Source organism: Pelodiscus sinensis, chromosome 2, assembly GCF_052426305.1.
Source record: "Pelodiscus sinensis isolate ZL-2025 chromosome 2, ASM5242630v1, whole genome shotgun sequence".
Taxonomy (NCBI): domain Eukaryota; kingdom Metazoa; phylum Chordata; order Testudines; family Trionychidae; genus Pelodiscus; species Pelodiscus sinensis.
The window spans coordinates 44,691,115-44,709,851 of NC_143053.1; the positions used below are offsets into that span (position 1 = coordinate 44,691,115).

At 42.2% G+C, this 18,737-nt stretch overlaps 1 protein-coding gene and 1 long non-coding RNA gene across 7 annotated transcripts in view; one reads left to right on the plus strand and one right to left on the minus strand.

The window, feature by feature from the left end:
• Window positions 1–18,737, plus strand: part of PIP4P2 (phosphatidylinositol-4,5-bisphosphate 4-phosphatase 2) — a 56,987-nt gene that overhangs the window by 21,449 nt on the left and 16,801 nt on the right. For both annotated transcript variants that reach the window (XM_075920407.2, XM_075920406.2), the window contains exons 3-5: window positions 2,793–2,899; window positions 6,800–6,923; window positions 14,286–14,338. In XM_075920407.2, coding sequence (XP_075776522.1) covers window positions 2,793–2,899; window positions 6,800–6,923; window positions 14,286–14,338 — 284 coding nt within the window. The remainder of the gene's footprint in view (window positions 1–2,792; window positions 2,900–6,799; window positions 6,924–14,285; window positions 14,339–18,737) is intronic.
• LOC112545134 (uncharacterized) overlaps window positions 1–18,737 on the minus strand; it is a 70,614-nt gene that overhangs the window by 2,515 nt on the left and 49,362 nt on the right. For all 5 annotated transcript variants that reach the window (XR_016348701.1, XR_012901324.2, XR_016348702.1 and 2 more), the window contains 3 exons: window positions 17,237–17,304; window positions 13,618–13,803; window positions 6,795–6,904 (listed from right to left, as the gene is read on the minus strand). This is a non-coding gene — a long non-coding RNA (uncharacterized LOC112545134). The remainder of the gene's footprint in view (window positions 1–6,794; window positions 6,905–13,617; window positions 13,804–17,236; window positions 17,305–18,737) is intronic.

Consider the following 18,737-nt stretch of genomic DNA (forward strand, 5'->3'; position numbering starts at 1 on the left):
CAAGGACCGGCCTACCTCCCAAGGCCTGTGAAAGCGAGGGATCATTGTCCAGGATGGGTTGTAGGTCACTAATGATGCATTGGAGAGGTTTTAGCTGGGGACTGTAGGTGATGGCCAGTGGTGTTCTGTTGGTTTCTTTCTTGGGCTTGTCCCGTAGCAGGAGGCTTCTGGGTACACATCTGGATCTGTCAATCTGTCTCCTCACTTCCTCGTGTGGGTATCGCAGTTTACAGAATGCTTGTTGAAGATCTTGTAGGTGTAGGTCTCTGTCTGAGGGTTTGGAGCATATGCGGTTGTACCTCAGTGCTTGGCTGTAAACAATGGATCGTGTGGTGTGCCCAGGATGGAAGCTGGAGGCATGCAGGTAAGTGTAGCGGTCGGTAGGTTTTCGGTATACGGTGGTATTGATGTGACTGTCACTTATTTGTATCGTGGTGTCCAGGAAATGGACCTCCCGTGTAGATTGGTCCATGCTGAGGTTGATGGTGGGGTGGAAGCTGTTGAAATCATGGTGAAATTCTTCCAGAGTCTCCTTCCCATGGGTCCAGATGATGAAGATGTCATCGATGTAGCGTAGGTAGAGAAGGGGTGTAAGTGGACAGGAGATGAGGAAGCGTTGTTCCAGGTCAGCCATAAAAATGTTGGCGTATTGTGGGGCCATGCGGGTGCCCATAGCAGTGCCACTGGTCTGAAGGTATATGTTGTCACCAAATCTGAAATAGTTGTGTGTGAGGATAAATTCACAGAGTTCAGCCACCAGTTGTGCTGTGGCATCATCAGGGATACTGTTCCTGACAGCTTGTACTCCATCTGCATGTGGGACGTTTGTGTAGAGAGCCTCTACATCCATGGTGGCTAGGATGGTGTTTTCTGGAAGATCACCTATGCATTGTAGTTTTCTCAGGAAATCCGTAGTGTCACGGAGGTAACTGGAAGTGCTGGTGGCGTAGGGTCTGAGCAGAGAGTTCACATAGCCAGACAGTCCTTCAGTGAGAGTGCCAATGCCCAAGATGATGGGGTGTCCGGGATTTCCAGGTTTGGGGATCTTGGGTAATAGATAGAACAACCCTGGTCGAGGCTCTACGGGTGTGTCGATTTGTTCCTGTGCTTGTGTAGGGAGTGTCCTGAGCAGATGGTGCAGTTTCTTAGTGTATTCCTTAGTGGGATCTGAGGAAAGAGGCCTGTAGAATTTGGTATTGGAGAGTTGTCTGGCAGCCTCCTTTAGGTAGTCAGGCCTGTTCATGATGACAACAGCACCTCCTTTGTCAGCCTCTTTGATTATAATGTCGGAGTTGTTCCGGAGGCTGTGGATGGCATCACGCTTTTGTGATCATTTAGTTTCATCTTTTGGATTACACAGAAAAAATTAAGAGAACTTGAAATATAGTGTTAACACATTTTTAATTTGTTGAAAAAGAAAGAGGGAGTGGAGTTGTTCTAGGAGTAAAAATGTGCTTCATGTATCACCACTGATTGCAGGAACTTCCAAGATAACATCCCTAGCTAAGACCTGTATTTTTTTTTATCGGATAGGATAGTAGACTGGTCGCTTCCCCTCCCCCCACCTCCTTATTTATAAAATCAAATATAAGGGCCACAAATTTGAAACAATATACATTTACTGATTCATGCATAGGATTGCCAGATGGTTGAAACAAAAATACTAAACTTTCCCCCTTCCCCCCGCCAAAAAGGAAACAATTCTCTTGAAGGGGAAAAAAAAGGGGGGGGGGACCAAAGTTGTTGAGCAAAAAGGAGAAAAAAAAGAGACTCCAAGTAAGCCAAAAAAATTAATTAATAAAATAAAATAAAACAGCATGTCCCCTTTAAGAGTGAGTGCAGGGATAGGAACAGGGGAGCAGTTGAGCACTAAGATGCAGGGGAAGCATTGTTTCCCCTAGGTCTTTTGGCTGGCAGCCATTTTGTGCCGGCAGCTTTGGGGAACCAGGTAAGCATGGGGGCTGAGGTTGGGGGGCTGAGGGTGTTCGAGGCCAGAGGAGGTTTGGGGGGGAAGAGGCCGAGCTCTGAGTGTTGCCAGGTGCCCGGGATTTTCGCCTCCTGGATGGGGAAAAATTCAGAGAATACCAGACATCTCAGGTGTCCGGTATTCTCTGAATTTTTTTACCGGACAGGAGTAAAAAAAATACTGGACTGTCTGGGTGAATACCAGACACCTGGCAACCCTATTCATGCAAACATACAAACATATATGTGTGGAACTGGGACTTAATTTAATGTTATGCTTCAGCTAAAACATGAAGCAGAAGCATTTTTCTACTCTTTAAGCTAAAATTAGGATGCCGATAACTAACGAAGTGGGTTGTGCCCACGAAAGCTCATGATACCATCTGCATGTTTTGTTTGTCTCTAAGGTGCTGCAAGACTATTTGTTGATTTTTTTGCTTCAGTGAGGTGGCCGAGTTAGTCTGTAACAGGAAAAACTTAAAAAACAACAAAAAACAAAATCTGAAGAAGTGGGCTGTGTCCACGAAAACTCATGATACCATCTACATATTTTGTTAATCTTTAAAGTGCTACCAGACTATTTGTTGTTTTTTAAGTTTTTCATTGTTTTTTGTTGTTAAGTTTAGCCCTGTTTCCTGTCAAGTTCTGTCCTGGAGAGAAAGGGGATAAACTATACTTCCTTTTCCTCAGCTTGGATCCCTATTACATCAGTTAATCTGTATGTATACCTGGGGTGGGAGAGGAAACCAAAAATGGTTCACTATTATGTCAAGTTTCTGATGGAAATTATTATTATTATTATTATTATTATTATTATTTTTGTCTAGCCAATCAAAAACCCTCCTTCAGGAAAGAAGTATGTTAGATGTCCCTGTAATTGTCTGCTTATCTGTAAGGATACATCTCGGCGAATAGGATGTCCAAGGCCTAATTGGTAAGACCTAAAGAATCCTAGTGACAGATACCAAGGTGCTGTGAATGTTACAAATATTGTAATGTTATTTTTAGTCATTTATAAAATGTGTCCACTTTCATTGGCATTACACAGATATTTATTTGTCCGCGACTCTGTGTAGACCTAAATTTATTGGCTTCATTAGGTTAACATATTAAAAAAAGAAAACTATATTGCTTGTGCCAGAATAATTATTTTTCCAACATTATTGATATAAGTTTAAAGAATGTTTTTAATCTATTGAATATGAAATAATATATTGTGTAAGTTGTATAAGGGCTGCATAAAGTGAATAGCATACAATACCGTGGAGAAACAAAAGTTCTGGGAAGTATTGTGCATGATTTCTTGCAAGCTCAGTTCTATGGTAATTCTATGGGAAAGTGGTAAAAGCACAACTTGTGTTATAGCAACTCTGTTGCTTAGTAACAGTGAATAACTTGACATTCTTGCAACCTTTCATTGCAGAAATTCCTCCTCCTCCTTTCTCAAAAATAATTTAGCCAATGAACATACAGGCAGTCCCCGAGTTACGCAGATCCGACTTATGTCGGATCCGCAGTTACAAACGGGGTTCGCTGCCCATCTCCCTGGTCTGCTGGAGACCAGCAGACCAAGGAGACGGGAAGCAAAGCCTCTGAGGACGCCGGCAGCGGGACAGCCGCGACGCGTCTGGGCTGCCTGCGTGCTCCGCTGCTTTGCTCCATGTCTCCCCAGACCAGGGAGATGGGGAGCAAAGCCGCGGAGCACGGGGGCAGCGGGACAGCCCAGACGCGACGCGGCTGTCCCGTTGCTGGCGTGTTCCACGGCTTTGCTCCCCGTCTCCCTTGTCTGCTGGAGACCAACAGACCAGGGAGACGGGGAGCAAAGCGGAGCAAAGCCGCGGAGCACGCGGGCAGCGGACAGCCCAGATGCGCTGCGGCTGTCCCGCTGCTGGTGTGCTCCAGGGCTTTGCTCCGCTTTGCTCCCCGTCTCCCTGGTCTCCTGGCGCGTCTGGGCTTTCCTGCTGCCCCCATGCTCCGCGGCTTTGCTCCGACGCCTGTGGTACAGCAGCTGGGGTACTGCCGGTTGGTTCCGTAGCGCCGCTCTGGGCGCTACTGGACCAACCCGGCAGCACCCCAGCTGCTCTGCCCCAGGTGTCCTGATTCAGCCACTGCTGGTCAGTTTCAGCAGCGGCTGACTTGGGGATGCCTGGGGCAGAGCAGCTTGGGTGCTGCTGGGTTGGTCCAGTAGCGCCAAGGAGCGGCGCTACTGGACCAACCCAGCAGCACCCAAGCTGCTCTGCCCCAGGCGTCCCCAAGTCAGCCGCTGCTGAAACTGACCAGGGCTGACTACAGGGAGCCCGAGGCAGAGTTGCTCTGCCCAGGGGTTCCTGGAATCAGCCACTGATCAGTTTCAGCAGCAGCTGACTTGGGGATGCCTGGGGTTCTTAAGTTGAATCTGTATGTAAGAACTGGCGTCCAGATTCAGCCTGTTGAAACTGATCAGCGGCTGATTCCAGGAAGCCCTGGGCAGAGCAACTCTGCCTCGGGCTTCCTGTAGTCAGCGATGGTCAGTTTCAGCAGCGGCTGAATCTGGATGCCAGTTCCGACTTACATACAGATTCAACTTAAGAACAAACCTACAGTCCCTATCTTGTACGTAACCCGGGGACTGCCTGTATCTGCTCTTTGTTTAGAGAAAGTAGTTAACGTAAGCTGACCTGAGGTTTATGCTAGGGATGTTAAATATCGGTTAATTGAATAGTCGAGTAACCTCAAGTATTTGTATCGGTTAGTCAACTATTCTGTAGTCCCTGGGTACGGGGCTGGCAACCAGTGCACTCTCGCCTCACTCCCGAGGAGCCCCCTGCCACTCTGCACTGCTGCCTTTGAATCAGAGGCAGCAGTGCAGGGTGCCAGGTGGGAGCTGGTCTGTAAGAGGAGCCAGTTTAAAAACCAGCTCCCCTCACGGACCAGCTGCCTGTCATCCTGTATTGTTGCCTCTGATACCGAGGCAGCAGCGCGGGATGGCAGCAGCCCCTGTCTAGGGTGGGTCTGAGCTCCTGGACCTATCGCAAGCCAGAATTGAGCCAGGCTGCCTGCCTGCCTGGCTCTAATACACTTAAATGCAGAGCTGCAGCAGGGGTAGGTCACGGACCCGTTTCAAGCCAGGACTAAGCCAGGTTGCTGGCCAGCCTGCTAAAAGATTTACTGGCAATTGGGGGTGAGGTGGGGGAGGAATGTGTGTAGTCTATAGCATTAACCTATAAGCTTTTGCTTATCGGTTAATCAACTATACTATTACATCCCTAGTTAATGCTAATCTTTGGAATTCTAAAATAAATAACAGGGATGTGCCTGGACACACCAAATGCCATTATATACTTTAGTGCAATAAAGTGAAATCCTGGCCCCAGTGAAGTCGAAGGTTTTATCCAATAAAACCTAAGCAGGAATCCATAACATATTATAATGTACTAGATAATCAGGAAAGACAAAAAATAAACCAGTTTTCCTAATTTTGTTAAAATAACAGTCTCAATAGTATACACTTCTTTAGCAGCTCTCCTGGAAGGAGAGCAAGATTGGGGGAGTGACTTCTGTAGAAAAGGGCCATTCACAGAGAATGCCCTGCCAGCGTTCCCGACCTTTCCCATGGAGGGGATCTAGCTCAACCTGAGTTGTGGCCGTATGGCATGAGGAGAGATGACATGTGGAATAGGTGATGCTTTGTGACTGCATTTTTTCTTCATATACTACTTCCGAGGGCATTGTGTGCCAAAAAATTTAAAATTCTGCACACAATATTTTAAAATTCTGCTAATTTTATTTGTAAAATAAATGTGACTGCTCCAGCCATGTTATGGGGGAAGTACAGGCCACTGACTGCTCAGAGGTAGGTGCAGCTTGTTTGTAGGACATGGCATAGAAGTGAGGCTGCACCCAAGCCCAACAATGACCCGGGACTAAGCTTTGCTCCAGAGCCCTACCCCTTCATGTTAAGTGCATCAGGTGTGGGCAGGCAGGTTCAGTCGGCAGCGGTTTAGTGTGGAGAGGATGCAGGTATAGGCTGAGAGGGTTCTGTGTGGTGCAGTCTGGGTGTGAAAGGTGATCTTGATGAATAGGGGCTTGATGCAGTGTTTTGGGTGCAATGGTAATGGGACTGTGCAGGAGGTCTAGGTGGGGCTTGGGACTCAGTGGAGAAGGGACTATGTGTGTGTGGCGGGGGGGGATCAAGCTTGGCAGTGAGGGTCTGGATGTGGGGAATCTAGTCAGAGGTTTCAGATGCTGAGGAAGGCAGGCTTGGGGGCAGAGACTGTGGACACAGTAGAGGCAAGGAGGCTGCCTGGCTTGTCTTGGCTAGGAGGATGTGGGGAAAAGGAAGAGAGTTGTATGAGAAGATGAAATCTGCTTGGAGAAGGGGTGAGAAGGATGTCTGATTTTGAAGAGTAAGGAGAGTTTGAATGGGAGAAGGATGTTGGCTGGAAGGCCGAGAGAGTGAGTCCCATTCCTTCTGTGGGTTTCTCTAGCCTCTCTGTTCATAAGCCTGTACATCTGTTCGTCTCATCCAGTTTTCTGCACTGTCAATACATACCTATTCATGAGGGGCAGTGCCCCAAGCTACTATTTGCTGGCTAGGCCTCTATTCTTGAAACTGTTCCAATTTACATGGATCCTTATATAATAAACTTTCATTAAAGAAAATGGTGTCTTTGTTACATGTTTGTAAAACATTAATAAGAGAAGTCTGAATTTGATACACACATAATAAGAAGTAGATTCCACTTTAGAGTCAAAATATCTGGTAAGGTCTTGCAGAGCTTACAACCTAAATCCATTATCCCTTCCCCTTGTTAATTTAATGATATGCCATATATGTTTGATGTTCCTACCACAGTAGACGCATCATTAACCTTGGTCCAGTGATGTTGATTCCAGAAGAGCAGCCAGCTCAGCCTGCCTTGCCAGTTCAGCCAGAAGGTACTCGGGTGGTGTGTGGACACTGTGGAAATACATTCCTGGTAAGTGCTGATGGTGTCAAATTTGGTGTACACTTAGATTGTGATTCCCAGCACAGATAGATGTCTGCACTAGCTCAAGCAAATGTCCTAAAAATAGCAATGCAGCATGGGTAGCAGCTGAGGGCTAGTTGCCTAGGTATGCATCCTGACCCCCAGGGCCTGTACTCAGACATATAGCCTTCACTGCTGCCTGTGCAATCTCGGCTATGCAGCGTGTTATGTTTGTTAGATGGCAGTAGCACCCTAGTTCCGAATGTAGATGTAGTTGAAGGGCTAAATGCTAATCTGTTACATCAGTGCAATACCACTCAAATCAAAGGAATTCCTTTGGCAAGCCTATCCTGGTACTGCATTGATATGGGTGAACCACAAGCCTTTGTGAGTTGATTGTTAAGACAGGTATCCCTTGGATATGTAGTTTGTATCTGGGTATTTTCTTAAGCTTCTTCAAGAATTATCTCCCTTTCTCCTGCCTCCCCCCGTGTCTTTACCATCTAGGAAAGGGTCAGGTCCATATTCAGTATATTATTGATGGGAAAACTATTGTTAAAGGAGCTGTTGTACAATCCAGTGCAGTTATAGTCTTCAATAGGTAAATTTAAACAATTGTTTCTATTATAGTTCACTTTTCAGATGCTCATAACTTTCTGAAACTTTCACTTCTGGATAACCTTCTCCATGATTGGGCTCCAGTTTTGCAAAACATAAGCACTTCCATAATTATCAGTTTGGTAGTCCTTTCTAAGCTATAGACTCATATAAATCTATTATGATTGGAGCTCTAGTTTGAGGCCAAAGGTATATATTCGTTTGAATATTAGAGCAAAAAGTTTGGGTTGTTTTAGAATAGGAGGATTTGGAAAAGTATTTGTTTCCTACTGTAAAAACATTTTGCAACCATTTGAGGACTAGTTCTGTTTTCATAATGGTTGAGGTTTGAATGTTGAAAATTTACTATAGAAATTGTCCTTGTAAAGATGTAATGCATAGACTTACTCTGAAGGAAATTAGCTCTGATTTCTTCAGCATCTTATTGTTTGAATATGCATTGTAGACGTTTGTTGCAAAGTGCATTAGTTATGCCCCCATAAAAATGGCCCACACAGGCATGTGAACTTGAACTATTTTCATAATCAACTGACGAATGTCACCTTACTCAAGCAAGGGCTTTATTCAGCCTTGTAAGGTCTGTAAGAGCAACTTATCAAGATAAACTTATTGATATCTTTAGTTAAATGTAAAGGGGTTGAAATAAGGGCTGTATCTTGCCTTGTAATGGGTGCAAGAAAGGGGCTTCCTTGCTATATTTTTGTGGGGTACCTTTACAGATTAATTGAAGTATACTCTAAACATCTTAAATAGGGTTGTAATTTAAATGTGAGTTTGTGAGGTGTTCTCTAGGCTTTAAGGGGAGCCGGGAGCCAGGCCATGAATTTACATATGCTATTTGCAGGATTTTTTGCAGTGTTAAAGTTGTCAGACATTCCTCCTATTGACTCTTTTTTTTTTGCATTTTTTTAATAAATAAATAAAAATCATGCAAACTTCACTTTCCCCCTCAAAAAAAAAAAAAAAATTCCAGTGTTAAGGTTTCTTGGTTAAGCATTTAGAAATTAGTATATATCAGTTTGTATGCACAACCTGAACTCTAACTGCTTCCTTGTTATTACAGAAACAACAGTATTTCTTAAATAATAGGATATTGCTTTTAAAAAAATCTCCAAACTTCACAATCAAATTCTTGTAAAGGGCCCATCTACGGTACACATTTTAGCAAGATCACCTCATAACATGCGTTGTTTTGCCTACATAGATAGTTTTAACTCTGTGACTCTTATGGAATCCTTGAAGAGCACTGGCAGGATACAAAAAAGTACAGCCTAGTAAATGATCATAACTTGATTCTGTAACACAGATAATGCTTTTTGGATCCATTTCTATATAAGCAAAACTATGCAGTTATAAAATAATCACAGTATTGTTATTGTTATAATCCTTAGACAATATCTTCACAGTCCTACATAAACATAACCATGGCTGGATAATGGCTGGATAACCATTCTCAGAGATTAGTTATTAACGGTTCACAATCATGCTTGAAGGGCATAACAAGTGGGGTTCCGCAAGGGTTTGTTTTGGGACCAGTTCTATTCAATATCTTCATCAATGATATAGATGATGGCACAGAGAGTACGATTATTAAATTTGCAGATGATACCAAACTGGGAGGGGTTGCAAGTGCTTTGAAAGATAGGATCATAATTCAAAATGATCTGGACAAACTGGTCTAAGGTGAATAGGATGAAGTTTAATAAGGACAAATGCAAAGTTTTCCACTTAGGGAGGAACTGTCAGTTTCACACATACCGAATGGGAAGTGATTGTTTAGGAAGGAGTACTTCTGAAAGGGATGCAGAGGTCATAGTGGACCACAAGCTAAATATGATTCAACAGTGTGACAGTTTTGTAAAAAAAACCTAACATGCTTCTGGGATGCATTAACAGGAGTGTGGTGTGCAAGATACAAGAAGTAATTCTTCCACTCTATTCAACGCTGATTAGGCCGCAGTTGGAGTATTGTCTAGTTCTGGGCACCATATTTCAAAATAGATGTGAAAAATTGGAGAAGGTCTAGAGAAGAGAAACAAAAATGATTAAAGGCCTAGAAAACTTGAGCTACATGAGAAGACTGAAAGAATTGGACGTTTTTAATTTAGAAAAGAGAAGACTGAGAGGGGACATGATAGTTGTTTTCAAGTATCTAAAAGGTAGAGGACGAAAAATTGTTCTCCTTAGCCTCTTATGCTAGTACAAGAAGCAATGGGCTTAAATTGCAGCAAGGGAGGTTTAGGTTAGCATTAGGAATAACTTCCTGTCATGGACTATGTTTACACTGCAGAGTTTTTGCGCAAAAACTCATGGAGCGTCCACACTTCAAGCGTGTTTTTGTACAAGAAAATTTACTGTAAATAAACAGAACAGAGAGGTTTTTGCAGTATAGGTATTCCTCTTTGTGCAAGAGCTCCTTTTTGTGCAAGAGCACAGGTGTTTGTGGACAGGAAACGGGTTTTTTGCGCAAAAACAGCCTATTGAAAGAAGCACAGGTGCCCTGATGGCCATTCTGTTAATGGCTAAAGTGTAGGGGAATATAGGAAGCTGTTTGTGTGTTGAATAATGTCTTCCCTTTTTTTCCTTTCCAATCCACTCAAATGTTCCTTTCTGTGCTGCCGCCATCCTTCTGTCTTTAGACAGTTCTTAACTAACTCTGCCATGTTTGGCCAAGGTTCACCACTATGTAAGCACAGAACAAAAACAATCCTATATAGCCTGTGTTTCTCTTTGCATGTGTCTCAGCAGACTAACAGAAATGGAAAGTCCAGAACTTTCAAGAAGCAAGAGCTGGTTGTTAGGCTGGACAGACTAAAGGCATTAATTCATTTTTATGAGACTAAGTTTAGGTATAGTATGTTTACGATAAGATTTGATTGTAATCGTTATTTTAAAATGAGAAATTTAGTATTTTACGGACTTTAAAAAAATAAAAAATCAAATTAAATCTGATTACTTTTTATTTAAAAAAAAATCTGTTATCCACCCTGTTTGCAATAGGTGAAGTACTTTTCTGAGCACCATTGACTGAAAAACTCATGATTTTTCTGCAGTTTTTCACTTCATACAACCTCGACTAAGATTCAGAAATGTATATTGTTTTCTTCTCTTATTTCTAGCTGAAATGGAGTAGCTGAACTATCAGACAGATCTTTGTTCTCATCATATGCTTAGGATATTAAGGTTTTGTTTTCAGTCTGATGTAAAACTTTAATCCTGTTTACTAGGAGGTGGCTTTATGACACTTTAGTTGCTAAATGAAAAAGATAATGTGGGGGAGAAAATGAAAAATGAAGTAGCAAGAACTTTTTTTAAACACAAAGGCAATGTTGTTAACATTTTTACACCGTCACGGTAGCTTGTAGGCTATACATACAAAGTCAAGGAAAACATTATTTCATGCAAAGGAAGCATCATTCTTCATTAATTTTACCATTTCCTGAACAGGGTTGTTCTCATTAGAGTATTTCCTAAGGGAAGATTGTACTGGCCATTCATAGTTGTCATTTTTGAAGAAAGTGTTTGGCAAATGGACAAGTTTCACAGTGTGCCCTAATGACAACAAGCCTCAGGCCTTCCAATCTGTAAAATTAAGCTAGAAACCTTATGAGAATCTTTGCATTTCCACTTTGGATTCCACATAGAAAAACTCCTTGAAACAGCATTTCCTGGGTCATATTTGGCCCTTATATTTCTGGTCTCTGAAGGAAACTGGCAAGTATTTGAATAAATTGAAAGTGCAGGTTTTTGTTTTAAACCCCCTCTTCCACAATAGATAAAGATTGAAATGGGGTACCAAGTGTTCTTATTTTATCCACAATCATCATCGGGTCTGTTGTATTCTTCACCCTGCCATGAGTCCTCTACAGTCCTGTAGGAGCTCTGAGAAGCTCTTCTTTACAACCTATTCTTTTCCTGATTTCTGCCCCAATGCCAGATGCTGTTAAGGCCTACTTGATGGAATTCCATCAGTGGTCTGTTTGTACTTTGGCTTGATCTATCACAAAGACTGTTGTTTAATGATGATAGGCACTGTCTAAACTGCACATCTTTTAGCAATACAGCTGTGTCACTAAAAGCCGGGTAGTGTAGCTGCCATTTTTTGGCTGTTTTGCCAACAAAATATTTCCACACCTGTGAGCAGTGTTTTCATTGTTAGTAGGAGAGTACTCCTGCTTGACAGTGTGAAGTTCACACTGACACTTCACACAACAAAACTTTTGTCTTTCAGGGTTTTTTTTTTTAGCACGTCTGAATAACACATTTTTGTTGTTCAATTCCCAGTGTAGACACAGCCTTAAACAAATCTGTTTCTCCTTCCTTGTCACTGCCAATTTCTGACAATCCAAGGAGCAAATTAATCAGGTCCACCTAAATAGCTATAGCCAGCTAAGATGAAAATAATTAATGCCACAGATACTACAATATTGCTGAGTTAAGAAGTGCTGTAGAACTCCTTATCTAGTTTGTCAGTATTTTCTCATGTGAGATAATACCAAATACATTCTCTCACAAAGATTGTCTGCAGTAATTGGAAATTGCTTCACTTGGTAATGGGAGGGTCTTTTGGTAGTTAATTACAAATTGGTAAAATTAGCTATGACATTTTTTGCCATGTATCTTTAACTTCTAAGAAATTGCCTACATACCAACAGGGGATAGTACTCATTCCTATCTTTTATGTGCAAATATTAATAATTGAAATTTTCAAAGTTAATAATTTCTCTTGTCTATAGCTTTCCAGTGTTTTCTGTTTTTTTCGTTGTGTCTTTTGGGATCTGATAGAGGAAATGGTTAAACAGGAGTGGTTCCATTGAGCTTGATGGAACTACTCACTTGTATAAATATGTGTAGGATACCATCCTTATTTTTGGCTCATATAGTGTATGTATTCTCAGCTCTTAACAAATTATTCTAAGAACTGCAGTGATTGGGGGGGTTTACAGTAAAAATTTGCTCAACCTGTGCTTATCTGACCTGTGTTGAAAATTTGTTTTCCCCAGTTTAAAATGGAGTAGATTAGATTAATTTAAACATTTTAAAGGACAAAAATTGACCATATTTATGTTCAGTCACTCTAATCTCTTAGTGAAAGAACATATTTATATGCTTTCTAGGTAATATTTTATAAGATTATTAATTAATGTTCATAGAATCATAGAATAGAATAATAGAATATTAGAACTGGAAGGGATCTTGTGAGACCAGGACTGAATCCAGCCTGTTGGGACTCAGGTTCTACATAAGGTTGCCAGGTGTCCAGTATTGACCGGGACAGTCTGGTATTTTCACCTCCTGTCTGGTAAATACCGGACACCTGGCAACCCTACGACACACTCAGCAACCGGACGCCCCTCCAATCTCTTTCCCCACCCTGTTCCCCTGTTTGTGGCTGGCAAGAAAAATAAAAAAAGCCGGCAGGGCAATAGATGTTGCAAGACCAAAGAGCCCTGGAGGAGGTGGGAGAAAGGGGTGGGCATCAGTTGGGTAGCCCCCGCCTTACCCAGGGAATCCCTGGCATTAGCAGGGCCAGGCAGCAGCTGGAGAGGCCCCTGGCATTAGCAGGGCCAGGTGACTAGGGAGTCTCAGCTCCAGCAGGGGAACCCCTGGCTGCAACAGGGTAATTGGGGAGACTCTGCCAGGGAACCCCACAGCTGGAGCAGGACTGGTGGAGGTGAGCAGCCAGAATCCCCAGTAGCAGCGACGCCAGCCTTAGTGGCTGGGCAGCTGGACCTCGTGACTGGGGAACCCCTGACAGAAGCAGGGCTGGCAGTGCCAGGTAGCCCCAGCTGGGACCCACAGGGAGCACCCTGCAGCAGTGGAGCCAGCAGTGGCCAAGCAGTCCCCACTGGAACCCCGGGAGACCCTGCGGCAGTGGGCAGGCAGGGTGGGGAGTTGTGCTGGGCCAGTGTTAGGGGAACCAGTGCCAGGGTCAGGGACGCCAGAGGAGCCTGGGAAAAGAGCCTGGCAGTGGGGACAGCCAGCAGGGAAGCACTGACCTCCCCTCGTCCGGGACAGCTCAGGCCATGAGAGTGCTAGACCAGGGAGGTCCAGCCTGTAGATACAGCTATATCAAGATTGTTACCTTTGTAAGGGCTGCATAACAAATGAGCTTTTATTTTTTCTGTGGAGCATTCTGACTGTACTGTATGTTTCCCTTGGTAGAATAAAACTTTTTTAAAAATGGTCTCTGTTAGGTCAAGTGCTGGAGTAGTACTTTTTCTCTCTTCTCAAAATGAATCGGTTCTGTTTCTTTCCCTTTACTGGATCACTGCATGAAAAAATATGAAAGCTGATCATCAAGAATTAGTTAAAGGTAAAAATGAGGGATGCGGGTGGGAAAGCTTCATTAGAACCAATGTAAATAATGTTTTGGACAGAGGGATGTTCCAAAGGAAAATACACTTGTTCTGGATCAGAGGGTGCTGAATTGAGAGAAATGACCTGTTTAATTTTATTGCGTTGCATTTGCTGCTGTTGTAAAAAGAGCCCATGCTACGTCAAACAAGCTCGTAGCGGTTAGGCAAGTCATGGGAAATTATCTAACATGGATATCCCTATCCAAGGAGTGCAACATTGTTGCTGGCAAAAGGGCATCCCATTTACGGAATAAAGCAAGAAATAAGTCCAATTAAAGCATGAGAAGCAAAATGTTTTCACAGTGATCCCCAGTGACATTTAACATGAAGTAAAATAAACATATTCTCAGGCTAGAGGTTTTTTTTTAAAACTTTTTCCTTTTCTCTCTTACAGTGGATGGAACTGAGATTTAACACTTTGGCAAAATGCCCACACTGCAAAAAAATGTAAGTTTCTTAAAAATACTAAGATTGTTGGAGAGACGTTGGAAATTAATTTAAAGTAGTTAAACTTATGTTAAATATTATTGATGGAGAACAGACTGACATACAGATATTTTACTTTCTGCACCTGAGAATACCAAGACTAAACAGCATGATGTGTGCCAGTAAAACCTTCCTTCCATTTTCCCTACAAGTTAGTAACTATTACAAGGTTGAATGGCAATTGTATTAATTTGATTGTCGTTGTCTGAGGAAGAAATTAGACTGCTAGTGATAGAAAGAGATGTTAATACAATTAAAGACAGCTCAAATTTTTATTTCATGTCTTTAGTTTATAATTTCATGCAGTTAATTAGGATGTTGCTTAAATCCACAACCCACCTTGCTATCAGTTAAAAGCGGTGGGAGAAGAAAGGAAAATATTTATTGATTTGGAAAGTATTTAATTTATGTCTACACTTGCACCCTATTTTGAAATAGGGATGTAAATGTAGGCATTCGAAATAGTAAATGAAGCCAGAATTTAAATATCCCATGCTTCATTAGTATAATTGTGTCCTGGCGCTATTTTGAAATCACGCTATTTCAAAATAAAACGCCTGTTTAACGGCGTTATTTCGAGAGAAAACCCCTCTCTCGAAATAACTGGTAAACCTCATTGTATGAGAAATAACAGTTATTTCGAGAGAGAGGTTTTCTCTCGAAATAAAGCAGTTACACTGGGTGTTTTATTTTGAAATAGCGTGATTTCAAAATGGCGCCCGGACATGATTATGCTAATGAAGCGTGGGATATTTAAATCCTGGCTTCACTTACTATTTCAAATGCCTACATTTGCATCTCTATTTCGAAATAGGGTGCAAGTGTAGACATACCCCTAGTTCCAGAATGTAAATCTTAATTAGTGTCATATCATGTCTTCTCCTGGTATATTTATATTATTTCCATAATGGGAGTAATATATGTTGCATTGGGAAGGGGAATTACCACTGTCACTGGGTACAGATCATATGAAAGAATAGGCAGATGCCTAGAGCAGTGGAGAATTTAGGTTAAGACTTTCACAGTTAGGTACTAAGTAAGTAGCCTGGTTTCAAAAGTGCTTGGCACCCTACACTTAATCATTGAAGTCATTATGACGCACTTTGGGGACGCACTTCTGGAAATCATGGTCTCAGTGCATGTGAATGACTATATGGGTGGCAGGTATTTCTCCCATTTGTCTAATCCAGTGAACCCTGGAGTCTGCATTAATTGTCCTCCATTGGCCATCTCTGCTGTAGTGTATTGGCAGTAACTACATGCAGCCTTTCTTTTCAGAACTGACTACAAATTGGACCTCCCTGGTTCAGCACCACTGGGACCTTAGCGGTCCTGAATGAGAGAATTAGCCAGACCAGGGGAGGTCCTCAGCCACTGACCCTCAAGCCCACCACCTGCTTCCAGCAGGCTATGGCTATCGCAGGCCTTGACCTTCCCCCGTCAACTGGCTGGACTGCTTGCCCAGTTGCTGATGTGTCCCTGGGTGGCCCAGATTCTGGCTCCTGCCATGAGGCTGCAGCCCTGCTTGTCATGGGCTGCCAGGTGGCCCAGGCCCCATGCTCCTGGGGGGTTGCTGTGGGGTTTTGGCCCTGGCCCCACGGTCTCTGGGGGGCCCCAAGCTAGGCTGCCAACCTTGTTGTTCCTGGCCCCAGCTAGCCCTCCTGTCATTAGGCGTCCAAAAGCATCTGTAGTCCAGATGTTGCCAGACCAGAGAGTGCCAGTTTTCAGAGGTGCGACCTGTACTACATTAATCATGGTTAATGGTTATAGTTTTAAAACTTGACATGTAGCATTCCATGGCTGACCTCCAAGTCCTCTCTCTCCTGATATTATCCCCAAGAACAATATACAGGAGACTTCCGATAATCCGGAACCTTTGGGACCTAGCCGGTGCCGGATTATCGGATATGCCGGACTATCAGGAGGTACTATAAGCTCGTTTTATATATATATATATATATATATATATATATATATATACTGTATACATTATATACTGTATATAAAGTGTTCTTAACCCTTTTTATTGTACATACTGTATACAGTATACTGTGATGTTTTAGTTTTTTTAACCCTTTTTTACCCTTTTCGCTCGGTTCAGCTGCTGCCTCTGTTGCCTTGTGACTCGTTTTTTGCCAAAGCTCACTCACTAGGCTATTGCCATTTTGATGCCGGACTATCAGGAGTGCCATACAATTGGATGCTGGACTATTGGAGTTTTACTGTATTTAAATATTTCTATTAAAAATGAACCAGCAGGATGTTTACAAATATACCACCCAATATTATAGCTTCAATTCTCCGCTTCTCTTCCCTCTTCTTTGTTGTTGTATAATCTTTTTGGAGCAAGGACCTCTTATGTGATTTGCCCTTGAAGGGACAATCACACTTACAGTGCAGAATAAATAATAACTAGATCTTTACTGAATCTGTTTTAATGTGCAAGCTGCAAATGACTTGACTGAGAAGTATTCCAGAGCATGGAACACTGTGGCATAACTTTTTTTTTTTTTTTTTAAATCAAGTGCAAGCTCCTACTGTTGGGTTGAGGGGACACAAACTTGAACTTTGTATCTTTGTGGTGTTTGGCTAATGGACCTCTTTGTGTACTTGGGGTAGAGGGTGGGTGCAGAGAAGGGAGAGGGAGTTTGTAGGTCTGAAAAAAACAGATCAGTTCCTAAAACAGGGATTTTAGGGTATAAATTAAAGAGACAAAAGTTCCTAACTGCCTGAGTTATTTTATAAGTGAGACTGTCTGCTGAGTCACTTGAGCTAATATGAAAATCTGACTTGGGTGAAAAGCATAGCTTCCAATAGCGGAAGCAGAAAGGATGGTGAAATTAAAAGTCACAAACTTACTTTTGAAGGTGTTTGTTTCTTGCTCTGTGCAAGTGACTTGCATATACCAGTGGAGACCAGGTTGGCACCTGGAAAAATAAATTTTAATAAGATAAATTGCACCCCATAAAAGGTAAACACTTTTTATTATTTTTAAGAGAGTGCATGCAGTAACAGAATGAAAACAAATTTAGGTTTGATAAATGGAAAGAAACAGAACAAGCAGTCACATTGGATTTATATTCAATGTCTTCACAACACAGTTGGTTCTGGCTTTTTATGTCAAGATATTGGGAACACAGTGTTGTAAAAGTTTGTTTAAACATTCTATGATTCTTTCTGAACTTAAAACACCAGTGTTAGAAGACGCAGTTACAACACTATTCTGTTTTGTGGTAGAAATGGGACCTTCAAAATACCCTGCAAACAGTTGTAAATGGGTTTTGCCTTTTTCTTTTTATTTCAATGTAGTGTGTGTTTTTTTTTTTTTAAAAAAAAGGACTGAAAGCTGTTTGTTTTGTTTTGGTTTTTTAGCTTCAGTCTGGGGAAGAAGTGTGTATATTTGAGGAAATAAAATGTGTTGATTTGTATAATGTAAAAAACTAGTACTTGTCTACCCTCTTTTTTTTGAGAAAACTCTTTCTGGACACCTTGAGAATTGATAGGATTATGAACTCCGTTACCAAGGAAGAAATGCGATTAGAAAGAAGTCTTTTTATTCTGACTGCTTAGAACTCCTAGTGGTGGGTTTTTGCCCCTTATAAAACCTGTTTGTTATACTCCTGAAGAATAGGTCTTTGATTAAATATTCAACACTCTTGCCCCTTCACTTAGGGCTCATCTAGACTACGCTGAAGTTTCAAAAGAGGATATGCAAATTCTGTGGGAATTTGAATCTCTTCTTCTGATCTCACTTTTGAAACCAAAAAAATGAGGTTTACGCAGCTTTTCGGGGGGAAAAAAAGCAGGGGGGAGGTTCCCGAAAAAACCGCGTCCTGACTACTTTCACTTTCGAAGCTCCACTTGCGAAAGTGAGATCGGAAGAAGATATGCAAATTCCCATGGAATTTGCATATCCTCTTTTGAAACTTCAGTGTAGTCTGGATGAGCCCTTTAGGACTGAGAATTTGCTTCTTCTGGACCTCCATAGAGAACTCCAGCAAAATTAGGGAAGACAGTTTTGACACTTCCACTATTCTGAAGGTGAAGATCAGACTAAAAATGAAACCACTGCTAAGGTTTTGTCTATACAGAATCTCAACCATTCCAGCACTGTTAGACAACAGAACACGAATAAATCTTCACCTTCTCTGTCTATCCTCGGCTGTTCTTTGCATGTCCTCTGTAGTAAAATATCATACATTTTCCCTCTCTAAATACCATTCAATGGAGGTGGGTCTCTGTCAGCCTTTTTGCATGTTCTCCAGCCACCTGAAGGCATGGCTCCTATGGCAGATGGTCTGGATTCATTCATTGACACATCCATGATATTTCCATCATCTTTTCTAGTTAACATTTGGAC